Consider the following 20,590-nt stretch of genomic DNA (forward strand, 5'->3'; position numbering starts at 1 on the left):
GATAACTACATGCGATGTGACCTTGATGAAGCAGCAATTGATGAACTACTTGCTGATAAGGACCGCAAAACATCTAATCGTCTCCCACCCGACATTCAAACCGAGCTCAAGAATATCCAGATGCAATACCGAAGGACAAAGAAACTCTTCGCACTGATGGCCCATTGTAGTGAGAAAACTGTGAATGAGTTTTTGTAAGTTGCACGCTCAAGTACTTGATGACCTTATTTGGATACCACTAAATCCCATTCATTTCAGGCATGAAGCAAGTGTGCGTACCAAAAGGACAATTTATCAAACCTTCCTCAAGTACAGCCTTGAGAGCACGACACTCACGGACAGTAAGCTTTAATTGTCAAATCAAACTAGGCCAAATTCCAGAACTAATAAACTTTTGTGTTTCTCAAGTGCCTGCTCGCAATCAAAGTGAGGGATTTGGTGACCGCAACCAGCACCTTGGTTATTTTTGGACGAACTTATCATCCTACCAGAAGGATATATACAATGAAGACCTCTTCTACATCCTTGGTGCTATGGCATGTGGACCTTCAATTCCGGTTCAGCATGAGGGCTCAGTAAAGATGTCAGATGAGGAAATTCAGCGCTACTTACCCATCTTCAAGGAGAATGTTAATCTGGGAAAAGTAGCAAAGGATATGGGACGGGGAAAATTTGGACCTGATCTTCCTACCACTAACCAGAACAAAGGTATCAAGGAAATTGAGAAAATTGATAACGAGGTTGGTCCTTTCTTTATTTAACTCTGCATCAATACCCTCACACAATTCATATTTCATCTTTTCTTTGTATTTGCAGTTACAAATAATCAACATAAGGTACGGGGTTCAGTACCACCTTATGGCGTGCTCTTGGAATCCTCAAACCCGTAATGACAAGGCACATTATGAAACTGAATCCTCCTCATGTGACGATTGGCTTCACATCTCCGGCAAAAAGCACCTCCTCGAAATTTTTGTGCGTGAGACTATCAAGGCTGAGAAACCTCAACCCATAGCAAAGATCCCACAATCAAGTGACCTGATTAAGATGTGCTTGACCTCATCCCTTAATCAGCTTGTTAGTAAGTACGGCTCTACCTGTGTACTCCTATTCACCAATTATTGAGACTAGATTGCCTCTCCACAAGCTCAACACTTACAGCCTCCATTTGGACTCTGTGATTGTCACCCAAAGACTGCAAATCCGCATCTCACAATTGCAGCAAGAGCATTCTCAGGTGATGTGCATCTCATGGTTCAACGCACATTGCAGAGCAAAATGACGGATCAGCTACTTGAGAAACCATTTGAGAAGATGACACTTGCCACTTACAAGTTGTGGAATGAAGACATATTGGCTGGTAATTATAAGATAGTAAAAGTACAGAATGAACCTCCACAATCACCGTGTGATCTTACTCTTCCTTTAGTTGAGGATAATGACTTACCAAATGATCACATACGGTGAAAAGTTTACGCTGGAAGGTCAAACCAAGCATACTCAATCACTAGATAATTATTTTTGTGTAATATTGACCTACCAACTCAATACCTTTGCGAATGTTGCAACCAATGTCGTACAATACAGCTACCTTTTGCCCATCTTTACTCGGTGGTTCCTGTCCAGGATGAGTGGTTGTCTCGAGTATCCATTCAACCAGTGTGAGGGGATATACAGCTCTATTGTAGAGCAGACATGAATCCTTCAATTAATTGCTGAATTATATAAAAAAATTGTGCTGACTTTTCTCCGCTTTGTACAATGTTGATAAATCTTAATATTTGGTCATGACGGCATCCCATTCCTGCAATACCTGTTTCATCATTCCCTTTCCAGTCCTTCTTCCCTCTGATATCGTTGGCTGCAGTGTGTTGTTGGGTACATGGATCCTGTAAGTGAAGCTCTTTCAATGTTAGAGAAGGGTGTTACTTTGTTAAACAGAAACACAGGATGTGACTGACTACCATCTCTTCATCCGCAGTTTTCTTTCCTCGAGGCAAATTGGAATCCATTTTTTTCCGCATTGATTCCAATCTTTCAGGGGGGATAAATATGCTCGGAGTGGGTGGGACAGTGCGCTCCACACTGGCAGCCAGGTGGCGGCGATGTTGGAAGTTGCAATCCATACATACTACAACATCTGGCTCCCGGTTAGGTAAAGAAGAGACTCCAGGCCCAAAACAAGCAGGGCAGATGCATGCCATTTCGGCCAATACGGTCAGCTGCAAAGCTATCACAGTTGCTTTTGCCTCCAGAGTTAACAGTGCTCAATATGTATCAACCGCCTGCGATAATTGCCGGTTCCATTCAGTGACCTGTGCCATTGCCTACACGTCAGTCTTTGACCAGTTTGAATATTTAAAATGGGCAATTGGGATATAATTACTTGCTTGTTTTCACCATTAACAAATAGTGGAAAAGCCGGATCTAATACTTCATTCCAGGCCTCACTAAAAGGCGAATACCGTTGTGTGCAATATTTCCATAACACATGGTACATACGCACAAGTCTAAGTGAAATAGCTGTTTGTGGCCTTTGGGCAGTTCCACCTATGTATCCTGCTTGCAGCAATCGGACTTGGTCATTAGGTGAGCAGGAGCAAAAATCAATTTCTACCTGTGATTGACCTGGAGGTTCAGAAGGGGATTATTTCTGTCAGTATTACGGTAAGTGTACCACACTTACCTGCATGCCACACTCATGTGTGGCACGCAGTGAGAACACATGCGTGACTACTATTCCACATGCGTGAATATTAATCACCCCTGCGTGATTACTATTCACGCAGGTCAGCCAACCAAAATGCTCGGAGAGGGGAATTAAATAAGGTTCTTGACTTACTGAGGATGTCCAGTACATCCAGTTTTCTTGTCTGTTTCCGGCAAGTACAGATTGGTTTCCAATCCTTCAGTGCTAGCGAGGGATCAGCCCATTCCTTTGTCTTGACCTTACAGGATAGGTAAACTGGAAACATGCTATTGTCTTTCAATTTCCACTGTTCCTCCTCTCTTTGACGCCGTCCTTCGTCAAAGCCTACATTGATGTTATCAAGAAACTCGTTGGGGACAGGGTCACGAACGAGGTTGTCGATGTCAAACGCGTCAACAGAGGGTGTTTTACTTTCCTCATCCATTTGAGCCTCATTGGGTGGAGCGTCATTATTGACACCACTGGTTCCTGCCGCACCAAGAGCCCTCGCATTTGCGCCTCCTTCCGCTCGAGCTCGACTCCGTCGCTTCCATTCCAGACACCGTGCATCCAGTTCGGAAACAGGTCGGCGATTGAGGTTGGCAGTGCGTTTGGTGTTGCGTTTGTTTTTCTTCTTACTAATCGCCATAGTTGAGTCAGGAAGTTTAGAGTTGATGTGGGGTTTGAGTGCATTCAAGATTTACACGCAGGTTGGTGTGGCTTGCTGCATGAGAAAATTTGGATAGACTAGGTCTGCCAATACAGACTACATACTGTACTATGTTTCACGTAATGTAGTACACCTCAATTCAATGTGGCACTACAACGCGACATGTGTACTCCCACATGTACATAAGTCACTATATGTATTGTCAGAGATACACCCTACGTGATGGGGCCAAACATTAGATTGGCTAAGCGCTTTGGCTATCCAATAATATCCATTTCATCATACTGGACCCCAAATAATCCCCTTGGCACATGATGAAAATTTAATTACAAAAGGATGTACTTCAACCTTTTGGAGGTTGGAATCACGTTCAACTCACGTGTATGTGAATTTTTGAGGCAAATCACATGAAGTTGCCTCATCATATAATCCCAAATGCAAAATTAATGAATGGGCCATTACTTCTGCAGTTAATCATGCGGTTGATCAAGTGTATCTGAGACTAACTGAACATTCAAAACTTGGCTATGATGTTTAATTAATAAGTTAATATGATAAAACACAATGAAATCACGTATAAGTGTTTGTTTGTTCCAAAAGACATGAAAATCACTGGTCAGTTATTCTCAACTGGAAAAGTAATTAATGTGACATTGTCTAAGGGCAATCAAGGGTGGCTGAGTCCAATTCCACACTCAGAACTTGGGTAGGATGTTTTATGAAAATGTTATGATGAAAAAACACAATGAAATCACGTATAAGTGTTTGTTTGTTTGTACCAGAAATCATGAAATTCACTTGTCAGTTATCCACAACTGGAAAAGGAATTAATGTGACATTGTCTAAGGGTCATCAAGGGTGGCTGAGTCCTATTCCACACTCAGAACTTGGGTAGGATGTTTATTGAAAATGTTATGATGAAAAAACTCAAAGAAATCACGCATAAGTGTCTGTTTGTAACAAAAGTCATGAAATTCACTTGTCAGTTATCCACAACTGCAAAAGTATTGAATCTGACATTGTCTAAGGGTCATGAAGGGTGGCTGAGTCCAATTCCACACTCAGAACTTGGGTAGGATGTTTATTGAAAATGTTATGATGAAAAAACACAATGAAATCACGTATAAGTGTTTGTTTGTATCAGAAATCATGAAATTCACTTGTCAGTTATCCACAACTGCAAAAGTATTGAATCTGACATTGTCTAAGGGTCATCAAGGGTGGCTGAGTCCAATTCCACACTCAGAACTTGGGTAGGATGTTTATTGAAAATGTTATGATGAAAAAACTCAAAGAAATCACGTATAAGTGTTTGTTTGTTCCAAAAGACATGAAAATCACTGGTCAGTTATTCTCAACTGGAAAAGTCATTAATGTGACATTAATATGTGAATGAAGAGCAATCCGAGAGAACAGATAGGAGGGGCTTACCCTGAAGTAGAAATGGAGAAGTGCAAAGAAATGTGGTTGGAGAACGATGGAGAGAGCAAGAAACGGAAGGAGAGCGAAATAAAAGAGAGGTGTAGTGATTGTGCCAGAAGGGAGGGAGGCCAATGACGAATGATGAGTGTTTCGATATCGATATGAAGCAAGGAAAGAGGGAGAAAGGGGAGGTGAGAGGAGAGCGATTGACCCCCAAGTTTTCCAAACCGAAACAAAGAGATTAAATTTAGTAATTAAGTATTTAAATTTGGTACGTGCCCTGTATTTTATTTGAAATTTGTATTTCAATTGGTTCGCCTAAGGTCACGTACCAAATCGAAACTTAATACACTAAATTGAAGAATTTTTCAAATTGATTGAATGCATGTATACACCCCCCTGTCTGCATTTCATGCAGGTATATTTACATGAGTGTCACACATGTGTATACATGTTTCATGCAGGTATATTTACATGAGTGTCACACATGTGTATACATGTTTCACGCACGTTGTGAGACATGGGCACACATGTGTGAGACCCGGCACACATGTGTGACACTCATGTAAATATACCTGCATGAAATGCAGACAGGGGTAGACACATGAGTTCACAAATAATCACCCCTGCATGAATACCTACCCTTCACACACAACATAAAACAAAATTCTACTTGGAAACAAGTAGAATTAAGTATTAAGTATTGAGAATTGAACAGGTGAAATACTTTACTTAAGTAATCCACCTGCGTCTCACGTATGTTTCCAGCGCCTCACGCATGTGCCTGCGTCACACACAAGTGTGGGCCTGCGTGTGTCTGCGTTAAACACATGGGTGTGGCGCAGGCACACGTGTCACACATGTGTGTCCGTGTGTCACGCACATTGTGACACATGTATACATGTGTCTGTCACTCACGTAAATAACATACATAGACACATGAGTACACAGGGAATCACCCCTGCGTGAATACCTTCACACACAACACAATACAAAATCAGCATTGGAAACAAGTTGAAGAATTAAGTATTAAGTATTGAACAGGTGAATTACTTTACACACGCATATGTGTAACGCAGGCACACATGCGTATTACACAGGCCTACCCATGTGTACGCCGTACTTTATATACAACACACTTACATACACTCTCATATACTCACATGCCTGGAATCTTACATCAGGCAGAATGATGCTTTAAATATTCCACGAACATTTAAAGCGAAATATCAAATCAAAAGCATTATTTTTTTATTTCAAACATCAGATCCCATTTTATTTCAAACATCAGATCCCACAAATTACAAAACTCAAAAGATAACCAAATCAAATAAAACAAAAAAACCAGTAAAGGAAAACAGAAATCGGTAAGACTGTAGACATATGTGGTCTCACATTACTTAATCTTCAGCTTCAGACAAGTCAGATGACTCGTCTGATTCTACCTCAATTGAAGTACCTCTTTCTCTTTTGAAAGGTATACCCTTTTGATTGACTTCCCTACGCCAATCACGCCAAACTATGTTGTTACGATCATATCTTTCTTCCCACCCGGATGCGCATTGATATTGTAAATTGTACCATTCAGGTGCAGGGAAAGGTATTGGTAGATCAGGTCGAATCTCGATAGTTAAAGAGCAGCAATGGCAGGAATTTAACATTCCCAGGAAGATGGGCTCCACATCTTTAGGAGAGGTGAAGAAAGGATAGCAAATGCCGGAGTTCGCTGTGACGTCGGAGTAGCAAATGACGGGCCTTTTGTAGGTGTTTGCAATGATACATAAACCACCAGGTACAGGATAGTATAGTTCACGTTTTGCGGTCAGGCCTGGGTGCTCGAGTATTTGAAGCATCTTCTTGATCCCAAATGCAGGTGTAGCTATTTTGGCCATGTTCTTGGTGTACCACTTGATGTTCTTCCTGACCTCCTGAAGCATCTCGGATCAAACTATAGGTGCGTCCTTCATTGGACGTCCCAGAGACACTGCAACTGATGCGAAGGCACAAAGACCAAATGGAGGGACATCAATGGCGTTCGTCATGAAGGGGTATAGGCGTTCATCTAGTGTTTCCACAACAGTAAAAGGCTAAAAGAGCTAAAAGAGGGTCAGTCATCAGGAAATCACTGAAGATTTGTATGAAATGCATACCGGTTTGGCTTTCCCTGGATTGGACGATGCGTTCTTCGTGAGATTTTGTGATTTCAAACCAGTCTATTCACACAAATTCAGTTGATGACAGTATCGAAAATGGTAAAATACTCATCATACCTTTTTCAATGTGTTCTTCGTACTGGTAATGGTACGCTGTTTCTTAGATTTTGGTTGTTCCTGTACAAGTGATAATCTCAGTGATCCTTGCAAAAACTCAGGAGTGTATGAAAGAGACTAACTTCATTGGTGGGGTGGATTCTTCTACTCGATTTTCGTGTTGCCATTTGAGCTTGCGTTTGAGCTCTTGTGGTTATGGGACTCAGAGAGGGCTGTGAGTCACGGGAGCCTCCTTGATTGGGCAAAGGTGTTGATTTGGTTATTTTGGAGGTGTTAGCCTTGATAGGTGAAGTCAATTGCTTTTGAATGTTGATGGTCGAAGTGGATTGATCTTCAGGAACCAATTGAGATGATATCGAGTTTCTTTTGGTATTTTTAATGATATTATCACTACACAAAATATAATATTTTCTTGTCTTCTTCCAGTCCTTCATCATCGGATTGCTAGAAATGGAATGAGGTCAGCTTGAAAATCATGTGTGAGCAATTAGTTGAAGGTGAGAGCTTCACTCTCCATATTTTTCCATATTTTTACAGTCCGTATTGATAAGTGTACTAACAATAAACCTTGATAATCAATGTTGGATGCGTGGTGGGTGATTTTACCTGGGGGTGTAGGGTCAGGAAGTTCCGTTCGATCTTGATCTTGAATTTCCTTTATTGCAAAGAGGGAAAGGAGGTCAGCTAAAGTAAAACTTTCCATAAATATCAAACTCAACTGACTTTTGCTTGACATTCTGAGTCCTCATCACTTGATTCAGAGCCGTCTTCATCTTGAGATTTCTGGACAATTGTCCTTCTTGGATCTTTTGGATTTGGAGTGAGTGCGGAGGATGAGGTGAGAGTACTTGCTAATCCTTGGGCAAGTTGGCATTCGGAGAGGAATCTAGTCAGAAGAAAAGCCTGAGTTTCAGTTGGCAGGCGTAGCATTTGATCCTGTAGAGCTTGGTATTGAAAGGTGAGGAGCTGAGGTTGATCGGAAGCATTCGTGAGATTTATATTTGATGAAATGGGTATCGGAATATTTTCTTTTTGTTTATGAAGCGCCTCTTCGTGATCTTTGATCTTTTTTCGTATAGTATCTAGGTTGTGTTTAGGTGCATTAAAATCTGGTGGATGATTGTGTTCGGGATGTGGCACGGTGATGTTCCAACAATTATGATTCTTAGGCTCACGCCGCGCGGTGCAACGAAAAAGACAGGTCTTTTCTTTTGTTGTGGCTGAGTCGATTTTATTCTTGTCGTGCCGATTTTCGCCGTGGAAGCATTTGAATTTGACGAAGGATGTCCTAGAGTCCAAGATTGACACACGAAATCCATGGAGGTTTGCGTGTTCTTGAACATATAGTGTGGTGTGGTATCGGGTTTTATATCCTTTTCCAGCGTCAGGTGGAATAATCGGAGTTTCACTCTCATTCGAGGACATCTTTTATCGACCGAATCAAGAAAGTGTAATAAAACTGGTATAATGACGCTTGATTTCTGAGGGGAGTGAGTTATATGTGAAAGATTCTATTAATTGATGAGTGTCAAGGAGTGATTGAGTTCAAAGCTTGGTTGAGAGTGAGTGAGTGAGGGGGATGGGATGAGTAAGATGAGTGTAGTGTGGTATAATCCAACTGTATTGAAACAACAGTTGTTATTGAAGCAATTTAGAAAAATGAATCAAATGGATTGAATGAGCCTTGAGTGAGTTTGAATTGATTTGAATCAAATGAATATTCGATTTAGATATTCAATAACGTGAGTAAGCTGATGTAGATATTCAATAACATGAGTAAGCTGAGTGAGTAAGCTGAGTGAGTAACCTGAGTGAGTGATTAAGATGTTGGTGTGGTGTATCCTATTCCGATTAGAGAAATGAATTGATTGAAGTCGAAGTGGTTTAATCCTATTCCGTTTAGAAAAATGATTTGAATGAAGTCGATGTGGTTTAATCCTAGTCCGTTTAGAAAAGTGTTTTAAATTAAATGGCTGAGCCTTGAGCGATGAGTGAGTTTCAATTGAATCAAATCGGATCGTATTGTATCGAATCAAATCAAATGTATTTTGATTGAGATATTCAATAATGGTCTTCAGTAGAGTGAGTGAGTAAGATGAGTTGAGTGAGTAAGCTGTTGGTTTGGTTTAATCCTATTCCGTTATTATTCAAGATGTGGAGTCGAATTGATGATAGTTGATTGGTTGATGAGGTTGATGAGGTTGATGAGGTTGATGAGGTTGATGATTGAATGGATTGGATTCGTTGGGTGAGCTCGATGAGGTGAAAGGGAATGTGAGTCGCTAGTCAAGAAGTCACTTGACTGCGTGAGGAAGTTGAGGTGGTTGGCGGTGTACCAATTCGTCTTCGTGATGTACTGGTACGTCTGTGTGGTGTACCGGTACGTTCTGCGTGATGTACCGGTACGTCTGCGTGGTTGATGAGACTGCGCGATGTTGTATGTCACGCATCTGTGACACACATGTATATATCATTGGTAAGTTGCGGGTGTTACACACACACAGTGCCTCACGCAGGTATACAACGCACCACACACATGTCTTGCGTGTGTAACATAGGGATAGAATGTTTTTGTGACGCATGGGGATAATGTGTGATGCATGTGATCCTCATGAGTGAGTGACATGCGTGATGTGAGTAATAATATAATACACATCAAGAATGTAAAATAGATGAAGTGAGGGCATTGGTCATGCGTAACTGGTGTACATGATCAATGATAAACTTTTGTTTCTTTCAAAGATTAAGGTATGAAATGGGAAACGTAGGATAATGTGAGCTTGGGTGTGTGTATGCGTGGAGAGATTGCGTGATTGATGTGAGTTGGCATGAGTACAATGCATGAGATGAGTATGAGAATACTCATTTCACGCGTGCATGGACTTGGGCACAGGTTATTGAGTAACATGTGTGACACGATTGTGTGGCCTGAGTGCGTTGATTGTGTGACTGCGTGATTGAGCTGTGTGGAGGCGTGGACTTTGAGTTTTATTGTTTTTGTATGTACATGTCTATGTACATATGTCACACAAAGTTTAAGAGAAGCGGAGGGGCTCTCATGGATGTGTATGATGGCTCAGTTGATCCTTTGAGTGAGTTGATTGTGAATGGCGAGGGAGTTGTGATGTTTCTGGGGTGACCTCAGAGGCATCTGAGGCATCTGAAACACATCTGCTGCGATTCTACGGAGCCGCTCCGAGGATAAAGTACTCGTTTTGCTCGGTACAGCTCCGAGTCTTTAAGGTTCACAAGGTGGATAAAAATCTCAAATGAGATTTTCAAATTTGTCGACAAATCCGGTAAGCGTATCAGATCTAGCGATTTGACAAGAATACAAAGCACGAGTAACGGTTTCAAGCTTATCCTCTGAAATACGATTATGAAAATCTTTCAGGTAATTCCAGCAGATGAATGAATCGTAGATTAACTCAGTAGGATCCGAAGAATCAGTCAACATGTTGCGAACTCTGAGTTTGTTTGAAGAGTCGAGTCGACCAAGTATGTAGGTTGTGATGTTGAAACGAGTCTTTTCAACTTCTTCAGCAGTTAAATTTGGATTCTCATGATCCTTAACTTTGACATAAAGATGGAGTCCAGAGAGCGGAAAACTTCCATAAGCGACTGACTCCATTCGATATAGTTGTCATCGGTCAGATTATTGGAAACTTTGTATTTACTCAAAGCGTTCGTCATGATCTGAGAGAACTTTTGGATGGGTTCACCAAAAGTTCTCGAGTCGCTAGAGTCTTGAGGAATTGCTGAAGAATGACGAGGTAACGTTGAATTGGGAACACGATTAGAAAGTGAGTGATGAACCGTTCCTGAGGAATCGGTGGTACTTGAAGTGCTTGAGCCTTCGGTTACAGTGGAGTTATCTAGAGTTTCGTCGGTTGTGTTATTGACGTTTTCAAGAGAACTCATACAAGCGATTCTTGGTCGATAAGATCTTGCACTCTCGCTACCATAAAAAGTTTTGACGTCCTTGTTTTCGAGACTCCAGTAATGAACTGGAGAAGACTGTCAGAAGTGAAACCTATAGTAAAAAGCGAAATCCTGAGGGCACAGGTTTCTGTCAGACTAAAGCTTCACTGCTAGTCTTTGACAAGAAACAAGAACAGACCTGAGGGCACAGGTTTCTGTCAGACTAAAGCTTCACTGCTAGTCTTTGACGAGAAACAAGAACAGACCTGTGAGCTCAAATAACGACGAGAACACGCGTAAGGATGATGAGTAAGATTGAAAAACACAAATATGATTATTGATTCTTTTCGACACACCTGAGGGCACAGGTTTCTGTCAGACTAAAGCTTCACTGCTAGTCTTTGACGAGAAACCAGAACAGACCTAAACAAAACAATCATCAAAGAGAGATAGAGAGAAATAACATAAACAATCAGAAAGATAATCCAGAAGTTTTAATCAAAAGTAAAAGATTTCTACCTGCGAGCTCGAATAACGACGAGAACACGCGTAAGGATGATGAGTAAGATTGAAAAACACAAATATGATTATCTTGTGTGAAAAGTTAGAAATAGATTGAAAGATTAGTTATAACAATTTGACCGAGCACAAGTAAAATAAAAACAAGATGAAAATTGACTCACTGATTCTTTTCGACGAGGAAAAGAATCAGAGCGAGAGGGAGAAACGAGACACAACAAGACATATAGCAATTCTAACAAATCCATTACCCCTTGATTGATGTCTAACCGATCTGCACCCCTTTGTACTACCAACAACTTGCTTTGAAATACGCACTAGCCTAACCGAACATTTAACGCTTCAACTGACCAACTCTATTTCCTTATTCGTAAAGATCTTTGACCACTACAATAAGATAGTATCTTAACACTTGGTCTGCTTGGCGATGGGTCTTGACATCAATTTTGAGTTGTTCTTGTTGGTGTGTTGGATAAGGTTCTTGTAGCCCTTCATTACAACACCACACTTGTTGATTCGCTTCCCGACACTGGTCTTTGACACATCACGTTGAAGAGAAGCCGGCCAGAGGTTGGGGTTGACAACAACTTGATCACATGTGTCTTCATCATCTGAGTCAAGAAGATTCTGCTCAATGGTGTGAATGATTTGATTGTTTAAAATGTTGTTGTTGTCGTTGTTGTCAAAGTTGGTATTGATCACTACGTCTTTGTCTGAGAATTCTCCAGGAAGACTCCAGAAAGCATTGGCAGGGCTGGTTGAAGGAGGTTCAGCAAGGTTTACTATTGAAATGATCTCCAATTCTGAGTCAGAGTTGTTAAGTGATGATTTTTGCGCCTTCTGATCATTCTCAGCCTTACGGCGCTTCCTTTGAGCTTTTGCAGCTTTACTGAGTGTCATTCTTGTGTAGATTTTTCGAATATTTGAAGGAGATAATACAAAAAATTCCACTTGGTCTCCAAGAAAAATTTGAAATTCAAACCCACAAAATTGGGACCGGGGCCGGAGCCAGGTCAAAGGGGTAGCTGTAAACTGCCTTTAGCAACTGTATATGTCAGAGACATTGCAACAAAGATAGATGGTGGCCGGATCTGATTGTACTTGGATACAGTCAACATCTTTAATGGATGAATCCGGTGGATTTGTCAAAGAGAGAGAAAACATGATACACCTAAAAAGCGCACAAAGTAAAAGGAAAGCAGGTTTAAAAAGCGTGAGGCAAAATGAAATGGATAACAAAGAGAAGCAGAGAAATTTGGGTATCACAGGAGTAAGCAAGCGCTGGAAAAGCTTGTCATGACTCATATGAAATAGCGGTATATGTAGTAAAAGCTCAAAAAGGCCCACCATTGGAATTTGACAGGAGCAAAAGGATTGCATGTTGGAAGACCAAAATGATTACCACTGGAAGAAATGTATGCATATGACTGAAGACATTGATGATTCCTACTCAAGGGTGGAAAAAGCACAGAATCTAACATTGAGAGTGTCTACACGTATTTGTGCTCAACATCAATGAGGTGAGAAAAGCACAATGAAAAAGCATGAAAAGGAAAAGTAACCTCGGCCAAAAAGATTTAAAAGCAGAGAAATACATAGAGGAAAGGGAGCTGGAGCCAAGAGGATCAAATGGTACTGAGCAGTCCTTCATGCAAGTGGCTTGTACATTTTTATCTTTTAGATACCAAACGGAGCCTTAATTTTGACAACTTAGCACTTTAAAAACAGCAGAAAGTCATATCAAACCACTGATCCTTGAGTTCCCTCCTCTCAGCCTGCCCACAGCTTTCACTCCATGGTGCATCCTTGTATTCCATCTTCAGACTACTCCGTGTTCAGCTTTAGTTAAGCTCATGTAGATAGTGCTCGCATTAATGTTGTCATTCCATTTGTCTCTCATTAATGTATTTGTCTCATGTGACTCTCTTTGTTTTATTACTATCTATCCATATCCTAACTTGTTCCTTGCAAGTCAAACAGTCTTTATTTAGGTCATTACCTTATTCAGGCTCTGACCTGGTGTGGGGGGGCGGAGGCCCGGGGACTGCCTGTCCAAGAAAGGGTTTTTGTGGGCGGGGGCGGGTGGGTGGCCCAAGGAAAACTTTTTTGCTTATCTCATATTCATCCTTAGGCATTTCTTTCCACTGGACGTTATCTGTCATGCTTCCGTATCAACATTTACTTATTTTCTGTGTTTCACAGCTGTTTGGACGGTTCTGGTCTGGATAGTTATCCCTCTGTTCCGGTCTGGGTAGTTATCCCTTTGTACCATAATACCCTGTCCTCTGTAGGGTGGGTGGGATGGTTTTTGAAAATGAAATCTTATTATTTCTTTTTGGAAGTCGTAATTCTTTAGATTTACGAAATTGAAGCTGAGGTGTATGAGCGTTGAGAGGTGTACAGAACTGTGAAGATTTAAAATTTTCACGATTTGTGCTACCTCTCTCTGTGGTAGGGCCGGGTAATTCCCGGCCCGTTCTTTGGCTCATACACCACGTCTTCTGTCCCGATGGACCTCACACTCACAGATGACGTCGTGCCTTTGGCCACCAGTGTCTATCTTACAGCCGTTCCAAGAAAGGTTGACAACTTTTTTTTTGAGAAAGTTGTCTCCGCAGCGGCTAAAACCAAAGACAAAACTTGATTACAGGTTTATTATTTCCTGTATTCTTCCAATTAGCGGAGAGACAAAATCAAGTGAGGGACAAAACCCGGGTTTTGCACATTGGCGAGATTTCCAAAAAAATCAATCTTTGTTGGAACAGCTGTACATGGGCGCAATGAAAGCAGCAGTCCTGGCCAGACTGCTAATGCAGCGTCATGAGCTTGCACAAGGAAAAATCAGTTGTTCTCTTGCTACCTCAAGTCTAAGATATGTACATGGTGCCGTGACGAGCTACCTATCTCAAGAGGTCTTGAACGTTTTGATTGGTAGCTGCCTAGATGATACGCTATGCCCATCGCTGGTTGATTACGCTTATAACACACGCAAAATTGATCGTGTTATTTGTCTCCACCACCACTGCTAACATGATCGGCTCAGGTGGGGATGTCCTCGGCAGTCACCGCCTGAATCGATCACGTAGAATGTTTCCGTCCGTGGCATATTTGTTGGGGCAGTGCTGGGTAGTGACTGGGCATCTGTGTAGCATGATGCTGCTCAAGTCTCAATATTGTATATACATATGCGAACGGCTCTGGCCTTCCGTTCGAACTGCGTATCGTCGTCACCTATATTAGAACTGGTAAATTGGTCTGATTTCGTCTTGAGGTTTTGCTCGTTCGGCGATTCGCTTCCGAGTTTCACAGTGGTGAGATTAGCTTTGAATACACTGACAATTGATCGAGTTTGTTGAGTTTGTTGAGGCCGGCGAGTTTTACATAGAATAGGTCAATGCCGCACATCCCAGCTCAAGAGTAACTTCGGTTGAGATGTACATACATGGTCGCGAGCAGGTTGGCTTGTGCTGGGGACCGCAGTCTTGCTGGCAGGTTTCAGCACCTCGTGCCGCGTCTGAGTGGCTTCGAATGAAGACGTTCTGCGAATCGGCATTGCCCGTCGATCTAATTTGAAGAGACTCATCGCATTCTAAGATGACACACAGCCAATAAACACAAATGATATGTTTTGCTTCCATTGCTTTCTCAAAATCTAACTTGGCTAATTCCAATCTCGTTCCTCGTACATTTGAAGTTTGCGATACATACATACTTTTTCTGAAGAAGCAATCAATATCCGGCCTGTATCATTTCTTATCTTTCATCTTGTTCTAGCTAGTTTTGAACTGCTTGATTCTTGGCACGCTTTCGGGACTTCACATTTACGAGAAAATATATTTTGGTGTTTAGTTGCCGACCTTGCAAAACTATTCACGCTTCAGAGTACGTGGCACTTGTATCATTGTTTTTCAGTCTGTCGGAAATAATGAGCTAGACTTCGCGTCTTTTGCTAGTCTGCGATTGTCAGAATATTACAGGTTTGCCTTCCTCCATCCTCTCTGATACTTATTCCTAGCCTCTTTTTGAGCTGTATCTCTTACGCCATCATATCAAGGCCAAGACTGATAAGACACCCAGGTATGAGATGATGTATGTGCTTATCGTTGCCCAATGGAGTTTCTATCTGACGCAAAGAACCTTGCTTTTTAGTATCTCCCACCTTGAGCTCATTTCGCTCAGTCTGCGCATATAAATATAAGAGGCTCTCTGGTCCTTCAAAGCTGAACCCCATCCACAAAATTTTTCATTCACGAGCCAGTCTCCAAATTAGCTTTCACAAAATGCGCGTGGTAGAATTATTTTTCATAACTTTCACGCTATTCGGTCTGTGCGTCGGGCGAGCGGTGGATGTGCGAAGTCGACTGACACGGAGAAATGAGCCAACCGCAATGGCCATGGTGGCCATGGCCACAGTTGATTTGAATAACGCTAGGAATCTGGAATCAAATGCTCATATCGCGGAAAGCTCGACAAAGGAGGTCGGAGAAGTCGAGGCAGAGGAAACCTCTTCGTCTACGATGTAACTATTTTGTATACTTTTGTTGGAAATTTGTACTGTTGTCAAGCATGGATGTTCCACTGATAAGGCTTTCTCGACAGTTTGACAGCCACCTCATCTCATGATGAGCACGAGAAGATACACAGGTAAGAAGAATATGGGAGGAGTGCATACCTCAAAGATCGTCTTTTATCTAACCTATGATTTCCACTCTCAATGTTTGGAAGTCTTCTCAATCCCTTTTAAACTGTAAGCCTGTCCTTGAGTCGCTTGACACCAATCTCATTGGTGAATATCAACATGTATCACAATTTTCTGATTACAACAAACTATCTTTACCTATCCCAGTAGATTTTTATAGGCACACTTATCTCCGAACCTGTATCTCTATAGCAAAATCCACCTCGAAATCGAGTCTCAAAAATCGCGGGGGGGCAGGCCGCGAGTGGGCTTCAAGTGGCCACCAAATTTCTGGACTATTAATTGATGAGATGATCGATGACAGTCCAACCTTCTTCCAAGCATAACAGTAAATTTACACCAATCTAGTCTTTCAAATTCAATCCCGTAGCCTTTTTCTTAGAGCTAGTCTGAAGTGACATGCCATGAAGTGTACCTAGGATGTAATTCATGCTTTGCAAGATTTTCAGGAAACCACCCAGTAAAAGCTCATGTTGATGATACATACAGAATTATATACGAGCCCCACTTGCATGAGAGTAATGAAGAGCTCCTGAAGATTCTAATATATGGATTGAAAACAGGAATTGAATCATAAATGATGTCTGAGGATAATCTGGCTGTGTATGGTTCTGAAAATGTTATCCAGATAGTGGAAGAAATGGATTTACTCGTTTGACATCAGAAGACATGAACATTGAGCAATATGAAAGGGTAGAACAAAATTTATGTGAAACTGAAATCTCCAATTCCTTCTCAGAACTATAAGCAATGAGTTTAAAAACAATTATTATCTAGCCAACTATAAAAAAAGTTGAGCCAGCCTATTTTGAGAGCACTTACACTGCTTTGAAGGATTCAAAAGAAACATTTGGAATATTTCATATAATCTACAAAAAAGTGGTATCTCTGAATGGAAGCAAAGCTAGATAAATTCCATACGGCGGATCAGAGCTCTATACTTTCATTAATAAAATCCTCTTATACTGAGATTTTGTTTTTGTTTGGATTCAGTCCAACAATTCTGAGTGCATATGTCCCATTCTTGTCTATCTTTGAAAACCTTTTCCCTTGTGTAATATCCAGAAAGCAACAAAGATAGACTGGGAGATACTCGGTGATACATTTTCAGGCCTCTCAATGTCAAAGAGCAAATATATCCTATGTTTTTGATATTGGTACATTGAAATTGGGATAAGAGCTATATAGCTCTTTTATCAAGCCTTCCATACATGTCTTTTGTATCTTGCAAGGGGTCAGCAGGGAGACATTGAGCCTGGTGTATCTCCAATTCGAGATGATCCCAATAAAATACGTATCACCAGTCCACGGCTCCCGAGTCCTGGGCCGACCCGACACCCCGATGGCAGGCTTCGGGTAGCGGCAAAGACCTCGGAGCAGGGCCAGATGCTGAGCCAAGTGCCAGAGTGAGAGGCGAAAGGATCAAACTATATACTATCACCAACAACTCTTGGCTTCCTAGCTCTTACCAACGCCTGGTCCTTGACAATATTTGCCTTTTTAGCTTTCATTTGAGATCGAACGACCCGAAAGGCAAAGTGTAAAGTGTGAGAGATGAGGATGCTGAGCATGACATTGAAGGACTGAATTTGAATTTGTACAACTTTATCAACTTCGTTTTCGTCCTTGGCCACTTCACCCCTGCTTTTCAAAACAACAAGTACTCTTGGCCAAATGTCATCCTTTGATTCATACAGAAGCTCATCTTCATTAATCACAGAAAAGAAACTCTCGCTGTCTATGGATCATACCGATAATCTACCCCTTACTCACATCGAGTTCCACAAAACGAGCCGAGTCAGTGGCAATCACGAAGATCTTGCAGCGGAGGAGAACCGAGCGTTACTTGACAAAGGAGACGAAGAAGGAAATTCAACACACTCTTCACCACTCCCTTCACAAGATCCTTTAGGCACTATCAATGATTTCTCGGTTTGGAAGTTTGGAGCTCAAGCCCTACCCTCGCTACTGCTTTCCATCATAGGTGGTACTCTGACGGGCGAATTGTTAGAGACAGCTCAGACATGGCCAGCTTTCGTACGAGTTCCGGAACTCTATATCCTTCTACCGATCCTCATGAATTTGAAAGGAAATCTGGAAATGAACCTTACTGCACGCCTCAGTACCAATGTGAGTTATCACTTGCAATCCATTAATACTTCCAAGACCAGGACGTTGTATCCAACTGATTCATTTAATACCCTTAACTCCCTGTGAACATCAGGCGAACATCGGTGATCTAGATCACCCTAGTAGTAGGCGCCAGTTAATTTGGGGGAATCTTACGTTGCTTCAAGTTCAAGCTCTCATTGTGACCTTCTTTGCCTCGATGATGGCTTTTGTCCTTGGTATTCTTTCGCGTAACAACCTACCTGGCATAGATCATATCCCACTTAAGCCGGGTAAACTGAATGGACCTGGTTGGAACAATGATTTGCAGGGTGGGTACTACGAATGCTTGCTAATCTTGTCGGCTGGAATGTTGGCGGCAAGCGTGAACAGTTTGTTGCTAGGTGGATTGATGTGTGGGTTGATCATTCTTTGCCGACAGTGGAGCATCAATCCAGGTAAGCTTGAACAACATCAGATGACTAAAACCTTGATGTGATGGAAAAATTGATCATGATCTTCTGATATAACTAGATAACATCTCTACACCTATTGCTGCCTCTTTGGGGGACCTCCTAACCCTTTGTTTCCTTGGCCTGACATCTTCAACCCTCATCCGATACGTTCATACACTTGCATCTACAATTGTACTAGCAGTGCTTTTGATTTCGATTGGTTTCCATTTTACTATCACTTTCAGGAATAGATTTGTTCAAGATTTTTTAAAGAATGGTTGGGTACCACTCTTTACTGCTATGTTCATTTCTACCATCACGGGTCTACTCATGGAGCGATTTGTGAATGCATATGATGGTTATGCAATCGTTGTACTGCTCTTGACTGGATTAAGTGGCAATATTGGTACCATCTTTGTCTCCCGGATCTCTACTGCCTTACACGCGCGAACTTCTGAACCGAGCTTGAAGGTGGGAGCGGTGTTGATGACAATCGCAGTCTCGGTGCTACTTGTGTCGGTTACCTATGCTGGAAAACGGGGTTATGTCGAACTCAACATTGAGTTTTTCTTTGGATTTACCTTCTGCGCTATCATTTCTGTTAGTCACTTCTCCTACAATCATACTGATATCGAAGACTGATGCATTGCATATCGTGTAGAGCTTGATGTCATTGGTATTAGCCCATCAATTATCTCATAAACTGTGGGTATGGGGATACGATCCCGATGTATATGCAATTCCTCTACTGACTTCATTAGTAGATTTAGCAGCTCAAATTTTACTATCTGGTACATTTGCTACTCTGAAATTTCTTGCAAGGTGAAATTTTATCTTGCTTAATTTTTTTCTTGGTATCGATCACTTTCTCTCTACCTTAACTCTAATCAAAAGCATATAATCATTTTGTATTATAAACCCAAAATCCATCTTAAAGACCTTTTCATGAATCATCAAGAGGAATACCTATCATTTTTTTCGGCAGACTTTGTTTTGAAGACGATTATCTAATTAAATAATCATTTTACATATTATAGAGATTTCTTCAATATCTTTTAGTTTAGGCCAATCATTTCCTTTTTGTTGTTACAATCTGAAGTTTGAAGTTCTTTGTGTTAGTAGATGACTTTTCTAAGTTTTTGATTAGGTTTGTTTTTGCAGCATCCGTAAAGATATAGACATTTTCCTTTCACTGTCACATAGCTGAATCTTACCCGAAAGGACTCTTCTCCGAAGAAATCAGTGCCAAGCACTTCAAACAAGGTCGCTGTGGTTTGGATATGGAAACATCAGGTCTTCATGGGTGGCAATTGTTTCCGTTTCACAAATGTATTTTCAGCTCCTAAACCATGGGTCGTTGAACACCTTTTTTGAGTGATCTCCGACAATAAGCAATTGGGGCTTTGGTTTCGGAGGCATGGTTCCTGGCAGTAAGTAGTTCAAAAATGCTTGTTCAATGAAGTATTTCTTGTGCTGAATGGGCAAGGTAGGCTCAATGTTTTCAACACTTGATAGTTGTCATGATCAAATCGGAGTTCATGTCATCAATCGATGTCCATAGGAAGTCAAATAGAGTGTGGAATGTTGTAAAATAGAGTGTGAAACGATGTGAAATATAGTGTGAAATTATATGAAATAGTGTTCTGATTTATATTACAAAGGTGTTGATACCCATACATTAAAAAATTGATTGTCATGAAATGGTTGCTTCTGATGAAAAAGAATACATTTAAGAGACAGCGTTTCATTGATCACTCTTATGACAGTAGAGTAAAAAGAGTGGCAAAGATTGCAATGAAAGAGGAAGTTTTGAGTGAAAAGTAGTCCATTTGTTTA

The 20,590-nt window shown here is 41.2% G+C and overlaps 1 protein-coding gene across 1 annotated transcript; it reads left to right on the top strand.

Annotated features, from left to right (window-relative positions):
• Nucleotides 1-17,659: 17,659 nt before the first annotated feature.
• Nucleotides 17,660-19,951, top strand: MELLADRAFT_115969 (uncharacterized protein; the record flags this gene model as incomplete). Its single annotated transcript, XM_007407999.1, has 4 exons — nt 17,660-18,320; nt 18,415-18,757; nt 18,834-19,354; nt 19,416-19,951. 4 exons carry the CDS (start codon nt 17,865-17,867, stop codon nt 19,578-19,580), a joined length of 1,485 nt encoding a protein of 494 aa, XP_007408061.1.
• Between the last annotated feature and the right edge of the window lie 639 nt (nt 19,952-20,590).

This window comes from Melampsora larici-populina, assembly GCF_000204055.1.
Source record: "Melampsora larici-populina 98AG31 unplaced genomic scaffold MELLAscaffold_11, whole genome shotgun sequence".
Lineage (NCBI taxonomy): Eukaryota > Fungi > Basidiomycota > Pucciniomycetes > Pucciniales > Melampsoraceae > Melampsora > Melampsora laricis-populina.